Source organism: Cynara cardunculus (assembly GCF_001531365.2).
Source record: "Cynara cardunculus var. scolymus isolate 2C chromosome LG 3, CcrdV1, whole genome shotgun sequence".
NCBI lineage: Eukaryota > Viridiplantae > Streptophyta > Magnoliopsida > Asterales > Asteraceae > Cynara > Cynara cardunculus.
The window spans coordinates 26,416,628-26,425,718 of record NC_037530.1 but is presented as its reverse complement, the minus strand read 5'-3'; the positions used below and the strand labels follow the sequence as shown (position 1 = coordinate 26,425,718).

The following is a 9,091-nucleotide window of genomic DNA, read 5'->3' as shown; positions in this document are numbered from 1 at the left end:
ACAAAATATAAAATTATAATTGATTGAATGATGTTTATATGATTTATACAAATAATATGGTTTGCAAAGTAAATCAACTTTATGTATATATTACATATTTATATATATATATATAATATATATATATATATGTGTGTGTGTCAGTAGTTCACGTGATATCCTCGTGCAAGAACCATTTTGCTTTGCTTGCACTGTTCCAATTGGTGGTGAGGAGACTTCAAAATCACCACTCTTCGCCTCCAGATCCTTAGGTCCACGAGACTTCCGGTGCACCCCTGCCACACTGCTGACATTTGGGTAATCACAGCGGATTTATATAGTAGAAGGTGCATGCCATGCATATAAACAACTCCATTCTTGTCAAAGACCTTTCAGTCTAGTGGTAAAGGCTTAGGCATGACATAGTCATGAACTCGAGTTCGAGTTCTAGGAGGAGAGTGTTGGCGACATTTAAGTGGGGCCATGTTTAACCTCCAAATTTGCCGGGGATTAGTCGGGCTTTGGCCCGGACACCCTTACCAAAAAAAAAAAAAAACAATTCCACTCTTTTAATTATGACGCAAAACGAATTATAAAATAAAATATTATTATTTTTATTCACTAAGATTATTAAAAATTAAATATTCTTTTTAGTATATTTGGAAAAACATATATTTGCAAATAATGAGAAGATCGATAGATACATGTTTTATATATTTGTTTAATGATGTGTGTTATTATACAACCTTTTACATTTGTACAATCAATACAACTCAATCTTAACCGTCCATTTTATTTAATGAATATGTAATTTATAGAAGTTTTGATTATTTTCTAATATAAAATATTAATCATAATCAATGAATCGTAATCATCTTTCATAAATATTTAAATCATAATAAATGAACTCTCATCATTTTCATAAATATTTCAATTTATTGAGTTGTATTTGTTGTACAAATACGATAAGTTGTATTTAAAACAAACTCTTATTTAATATTACAATTGGAAAGAGCAAATAGAGTTGTTTCTGGTTACAAGAATAAAATGGACACTCATGTATCCAAGTTTCAAAAATTGTACCAAAATGGTTATGTGTTTTTTCAACCTTTGACCTTGAAAATCATGGACATGACAACCCCATACCCCTCTCCAGATGGTCCCAATTCTACCATGTCTTCTACAGAACCATTATTTATACACCAAAATACACGTTTTCTAAGTGCTGTGTTCTCAACACCTAATTCTTAAAGATTAAGCTACATAATACTAGTTACCGCAACAATTAAACGAGCTTTACTACAGTTTTAACCTAAATGGATCGTAACAAAATCAGCTTCGTTACAACAATAGATGGTAGTTTATGAAAAAACTGAACCAAAAAGACGTTTTATATTCTTTTCGAGTCCTATTCTCTTGCTCAATTTCGTTTTAACAACATATTGTTTCACAAGAGATAAAACCCGTCATAACAAGTTGTTGTAATGCATATTCACATTGTTGGTATGTTTCTCTTTCACACACAAATACATAGTAGATCTTTAAGTCTTGACAACAGAGAGGCATGGTAGGGTAGTGAGGAAGACAATATAGTTTCATGATAAATGAGAAACAAACACTGAATATTTGAATAGCTTGAGCTATTATCTGGGTTCCTTTTCTCTAATTTGAATAATTGAGTTCCCATCATTTTCATCATAAAAGAGTGGCCGTTTCAGACTTATATTAGAATTAAACATGTGTGGCACTATTTTAATTTATCATATTTCATCCCAACTTCTTCTTAATGAATCAGACACATCAAGAGTAAAAGCCTTCTAATACTATAATTTCACATAAGTATGGATTGGTTTTCAATGAACACAACCTGGATTGATGTCAGTTTAGTGAGAGAAGGGAGTGATTATTTTATAAGGATAGTACAACTTGCATGGATTCCAAATCCTAAGATTTCATGTCTCTATGATTTTTCTTAATGTTAAAAAAGGAAAGAAAAAACCAACCCTCTTGTTCCATTTTATACCCAGAAATAATTCTCTTTTCATCTAGGCACCTAAATAGTTCTGAACATTTTGTGCCGATTGCTGATAACCTTTCGCTGATGTTCCCATGGAAATGTAATTCCCACTTGACATTGGCACCGGAAAACCTATCCCAGCTGTGGTGGCAGGGCGGTTCTCGCTGGCTTTCTCCAGTGACTGCACCTGATTCTTCAAGAACTTCACATAATGAATGGCTTCATCCAGCATGGATGCTGTATCCATCTTGGTACCGCCTGGTACAAGTCTTTGTAGTATCCTAATCCTCTCACTAATCCTTTCTCTTCGATGCCTAGCTGCCACACTCTGCGGATCCTTCGATATCTTCACGTTCCTTCGCTTGGGTGGTTTGACGGATTCTGGATCAATGTGGATCGGTTGCATCGCTGCTATACGAAATATCATTTCCCTCATCGCCGCCATTGAATTCCGCTTCTGCTCAACCGTCGACTGACTTTCTCCATCAACACCACTCCTCCAGCGCGAACTTGACAAAAACTGCATCTCACCACCTGGGGGTTGTGTCGGGGAGGTGAACGAAATGGTTGTCGATGGGTTCATGAACGTTGGTGAACCAAAATGAGAGTCTTCCATCAAATGCGACATATTAGCATTCAGATTGGTGGAGCTGCTACTTCCTTGATCGGTGAACTCAGTTGATGGGGTCTGATCATCAGCATAGATACCACAGAAATCCGGGAGCTTTTCGAGCTGCATCATCATCATCATCTCCGTTTGGTCCTCGGAAATGGACTTCAGAAACTCAATGTCCATTGCTGGATAGTCTTTCCTTTTATAGTAACCCTAATGGAAAAAAGGGAGATATGGGTGGTGTAGTGTTGTTGAAAAGCTAATGGGCAGGGGCAGAGGGATGGGTAAAGTAAAGAGAAGAGGGAGATAGACCGGTAGTTGTAGCAGAATGTTGCAGAGAGATAAAAGAAGAGTATTAGGGTTAGAGATATGAGTTTAGTTTTGTAGTGAGAACAGCCTATCAACTCAACAGGAATACTCTATGAGTATATATAACAAGTGGTTGATTATTATATATATATATATATATATATATATGTTTTATTTGTATCACTATTTATTAAATATAAATCATTCAAATGCTATTCCGATGTCACAAAGTTGGTGATCTTATATTTTTCTTTATTTTCTCGATAACTTTCCAACTTCGTTTTTTTTTGTATTTTAAAATCAAAATTATTGACGATTCCCAAATTATAACGAATTGAAATCCATTAAATTATTCCAAGTTTGATTGTGAAAGAATAGATGATTGATGTTATAATAAATTCAATATAAAATACGTTTGCTCATTGCATGTTCATATATATGCGAACGTGATAATTCTTTATATATATATATATATATATATATGTGTGTGTGTTATATGTATAGTATCCATACTCTTTATCTCAATATATATATATATATATATATATATATATGAGATACAAACGAGACCTCCATATCGCAATCACTTGATGAAACCTGAATTAATGGCAATTTTTGAACAAGTATTTTTAATTTTTGAGTAATTTAAAATGTTTGGATGATAAGGCTAAACATGACTTATTCTATGGAAAAGGAATCCCGAGGTTACTTTGGAAATATGAACTATACAATTTAATAAAGAAGAACAAATATTAAGACTTATAATAGTAATGTTCAAAGCCTACTATTTTAGATTTATTTTGGAAATAAATTAATTCAAATTTTCCTGCAAAATAACTGCATTTTATTCTAATTGTCAAGTAATTATTAATTAAAATAAAATAGTATTTTATTTATTTATTTATTAAGATACCTCTTAGCTATATGAATTGAAAAAAAAAAACTTTATATTATAAAATTAAATATTTTGGTTATATTTTTGTTAGGCAGGAATAAATACTCCAAGTTACATGTCTTGATGGTTTTCTAACATTAATATCTATTTTAATGGGAAAAATATATAAAAAGATTGATGAATTTAGAAAGTAACAAATTCCATGCATATTAATTTGAACTCCGAATATGCAAATATAGTAAACAAATGCAGATGTCAGATGATCAGATGGAGGTTGCCCCACAATTTTCAAGGGCTCAGATCTGCCCCCAGGGCTTTTGATGGTGCATCAACCAATTTTTCCATTCATACACTCAAATTCCGCAATTGTTTCGTTTAACTATATAGAGTGAAAAGTGAAACATCAAAACCATTGGTTGTAACCTGGCCTTTTCATCTCTCAAAGATCAAGATGTCTGGAATTGTTTATAAAAATAATTATTGATTTATTTTGATATAGCATCGGTAATAAATATTTTTTAGTGTTGGAATAAATAACTTATACCGGTGTCAAACTGGTAATAAATTTTTTTTGAAGAAATTAAATCTTTCTGACTTATAATAAATTAATAAATATTTTTATAAAAAAATTTCAAATAAACAATCACAACCACCTCCTAAAAGTTAACATTCAATGGAAAAAGAACCCCCCAAAAACCCTACTCACATGACAGTTTTGGGGGCAAAGTTTTCCATTCGGTCGGCGGTGAGTGATTCCGGTGCCGGAATATTTCATTGATGGTTTTAACACGTGGAGATAAGCCACTTGATCCAAAAGTGGGGTCACGATATATACATAAAATAAAAGATGAAAATTATCCTGAAGGTCTTATTATAATCATGATTGGGAACGCTCTTCAAGGCAGATCAGGTTTGATGCAGCCACAGCAATACCAGTAACATTAGCATTAGCATTAGCATTGGCATTGGCAACAAATAAGCCACTGGTTCATGTGACAATGCCTACAATAACTGCTACTCATACATACTAACTACACTAACTTTAACCAGAAGGGAGGTGTCTTACATTGATTTGAGCTTAGCTTTAAAGATAAAAAATATCAGGAGGTCTCAGGTTTAAATCCAAGGAGAAATAAAAATTCTCTTGTAACCACGGAGGTTCAAATGCAGTGACTCTGGGCTATCTGCAAAACAGGTGGTCGTGCTGGGATTGGTCGACTCGCATAACGGGTTGGATATCCAGGTTAATAAAAAAAAAAAAAACCTACACCGACTTTGTATACTTGTAGGTCTATCCAAATACTTGATTTTATACAAGTGATACAGTGTATAAGTGATAGGATATAAATAGAAATAATTAGTTAAATTGAACATTAATATACCACATATATAATTAAAGAAAAATATTAGTATTTAGCTTAATATAATTATATATATATATATATATATTTATATTTATATGTAGCAATATTAAACTTTATATAGTATATATTACCGTAACGGGTAACATGTGATATTAAACTTTATATAGTATATATCATCGTAACGGGTAACAGGTGATCGATAATGACAAACAGTTTATGCATATTGTATCCAATAAAATGTCGGTAAACGGATGATAGATAAGTGGAGATAATTTTATTTTACTCATATATTTATCTAGCAGGTTGAAATATAACAGATAACGGGTTTATCTTACCTTTTGCCAGTCTAGATGTAATATATATACATATGTATCAATAATATATTTTGTAGATAAACATATGTTTTCTTTATATATATATATATATGTAATTTTTTTTGTTTTGCAAATTAGGCGTTTAAACTTTCGGTTAACTTCCATCTCATGATTGTTCATAAAGCAAAAACTGAATTGAAGGGTTTGAAGGAATTTGCAATTGAATCAGGAAGCAAATGTAATATTATGGTGAAAGCTTAATAATTTGAAAGCATATTATAACAATCTATACGTGTTATGCGTTAACGTTTTGCTGTTGCTTTAGTTGCTATGTATCCATGAAGTTTTTATGCTATCGTACGGTGTTATTGTTAATTAGGTTATAGAATTTTATGCTCAATGTAATCAACTATAACCCATCTAGGCATTATTGAGAAATGAAGTAAATTGAATGAATTAAAATCTATACGTCTCAATTGTCACATTTGTTGGAGGGTAATAGAATTTCCACTGAATCCATTGGCTCGATGTTCTTAGGGTATGCACGGAACACGGGTGTGCTTCAAATCCAATCTCGTGTTTAACCCCGATTCTTTTTCCGGACTTTATAGTCCATCCAATGTGTTTAATTAAGCATGTGGGCCTAATCCTTTATTAATTAATATTGATTTATATATTTAGTGTATTTGTTAACTAAAAGTAAATTACACATTTAGTCCTGCTGGTTTACTAATTCTAGTATTGTGCTTCTTTAGAATGAAATAGATTAAGAAAAAAAAGGTGATATGGTATACATGTTTTAATGCTTTTGAGCACCTCCCTCAAATCCCGTTAAAACATTTTGTTAAGTGTTAAAATCAAGTGGTATTTTCGTCATTTACTTCTTCCCTTGTTTTCTATTTAAATTAGTGTATGTTATATTATTATGTATACACACACATTAAACACACTATTGGCCTCCTCTAGTGACTAAAACCAAAGCACCCTCCCCCATGACAACAACCTTCTACGACCTCCCCCATCATCTGCAGTTTCCATTTACGACAGTGAGCTACAGGTGACGACAGTGACAATCCTCCTTTTCCTTTTTCTACTTTCACAATGTACGAAAAAAAAATCTTCTCCTCATGTTTTTGTCTTCCCTATGGAAGACCAAACCAAAGGAACGGGAGGTGAGAAATTCATATTTAATTAGGATGTTTTAGGTCACATCTTGTATCATATCCAACTACACACGAGAATGGGTTATGAAATCTGGAGTGAGTTTGGATTCAGGCGGTGATTCATCCACCATGGGCTCGAGCAAGATGGGCGCCATCACTTCCTCATGCACACCTATTCCAAACCTTTTTTGGTAGTGACGGCAAACTCTATTGAATGGAAAACTTTGCCCCCAAAACTGTCAACCTGCTAGAATTTGAGTTTTAGAATTTAGGATAGGATGATGGAAGAGGGAGGCTGGGGAAGAAGAAAAGAACACGTGGCATATTTTGATTGGATGTCCTAAATTGTTTTCACTGTTAATAGAAAAGTATGGTGATTGATAGAAATACCAAAACATCGTTGGGTTAACTCACTTAAGAAAAGGCTTTAACATAGTTAGAGACAAGGACCAAGGACGTTAAAACATGTAAACCACATGGACCTTTCCTTTATTATTTGATTTTAGGGATACATAATGTTAAAACTAGTAAAGCATAGGGGCCAAACGTTTAATTCACTCTTTAATAAACTAATAATTTAACCTTTTTAAACTATACATAATTAAATGAATAAATAACCATTAAATTATTCACCAATTCCATATATGAATTAAAGCACTTTTGTCGCGCAATCCATTAGGTTCTTTATCTTGTTGATTATGATTATAAGGGGGTGTTCAGCTCATGAATTTTAAAGGAATTGGAAGTGATAATTTTTATGACCAAATTACGAATTCTATATTTGGTTCATATAATAAAGATGTAAGAATTCTTTGAAGTCCATAGAATTCCACAAACTGAAAATTCATCATTCTTTGGTATAACGGAAGAAATTTCCATCTCTTGCCATCAAATTTTAACCAACATCGCCCATCCACTGCCCCAACTACGACCATCCTACTATTGACACTGTCAGGCCCACACCTTTAATCCCCCCCACCACACCACTACTGTCTTCGTCATAGCCTCCACCCACCCCCACCCTACCCACGCCTAACCTAACCCCCAACCTATCACCGAGTCCATGCCACTATTATCGTCATCATAGCTACCATGCCTAACCCCTCACCTATACCCACAACACCCTACCTACACACCCCCACCTCGTCCCAAACCCCCCACTCCACTATGCGGCCACCATGTCAGTATCGTCATCATCATAGCTACCACCGGGTCACCATCCCACCCATCACCATTCTACTTCTGGCGTCATCATTGTTTCCACCACCCTCCATGCCACCGATCACCATGCCACTATTATCGTTGTCATAATAACCAACCCCACCGACCATGATCTTACTCCGTCTTTATAGCAACCAACCCCACCCACCCCACCCACCCCACCTACAACCATGCCAATACTATCGTCGTCACAACAACCACCCCACCTGCCAATTCCCGTCGTCATCCAACCTTGTGGGGATGCTAGGGCAATGGGTGGGTACGATATGGTGTAGGATGGGGTGGGTCAAGGTAGCCGGGGTGGGGTAGAGGTAGGTGGTGATGGGATGATGCAAGGTACATGGAGTTGGGCAGGATAGGTGTGGTCCATGAATCACCCCCATGAACACCACCTACAAATGGGTGGTAGGAACAAGAGAGACCGGGTGGTTGGCAAGGGGGTCGGGGGTGTCATTGGCAGGCATGTCGGGGGCAGGGCAGAGGCTATCACCCATACGACCATGACATTATTGTTGTCTTCACAATTACCACCCCCACCCTCCCCCCAACCAAAAATGAAGATTTCAATTCTTTTAAGAGATTCCACTCCAATTCCTACCAACCAAACGTGTGGTCCAAATTTCATCAAATTTCATTCTAATTCCTTCAAAGTCAAATTCTTTTAATGGATTCAAATTTCATCAAATTCCATTATGTGAACCAAACGCCCATAAATCTTATTCATGGTAATAAACAATGAGTGATATCAAACGATATATCATTTCTACCCAAGTGACAAGAATTGATCAATATTACCACTCTTCAATTTTTTGATGACTATATGTTTACACATTTTCTCCTTTTGTCTCAAATGTCTAGATCGAAACACGAGGAATGAGAGTGTCATACTCTTTAAGTTAAATATTTATTTTCTTGAATTGTGAATATATAAAAAAAACTCTAACGGATATCATTACTAATTATATCGAATCTATATACATGAATGAGTTTCATCATTATCATTCATCAAGAAGCCCATGTACATCACTCCTCGCACACAGGGAGGATAAATCTTAATTCAACTTAAGCTTTCTCAGCTAGTTACGGAGTGGTTAGAATCATGCATCAAAGTGCTCACATACACGTAGTAGCCTCCATGATCTCAATTCTAAGGGCTACACTCAATGATCACGTGAAGATATATATATATATATATATATATATATGAAACTTATGT

At 34.6% G+C, this 9,091-nt stretch overlaps 1 protein-coding gene across 1 annotated transcript; it reads right to left on the bottom strand.

Moving 5' to 3' along the window:
* Positions 1 to 1,866: 1,866 nt before the first annotated feature.
* LOC112509969 (transcription factor HEC2-like) lies at positions 1,867 to 2,948 on the bottom strand. Its single transcript, XM_025115205.1, has one exon. The coding sequence runs from the start codon at positions 2,790 to 2,792 to the stop codon at positions 2,025 to 2,027; it is 768 nt and encodes a 255-aa protein (XP_024970973.1). The 5' UTR covers positions 2,793 to 2,948; the 3' UTR covers positions 1,867 to 2,024.
* Between the last annotated feature and the right edge of the window lie 6,143 nt (positions 2,949 to 9,091).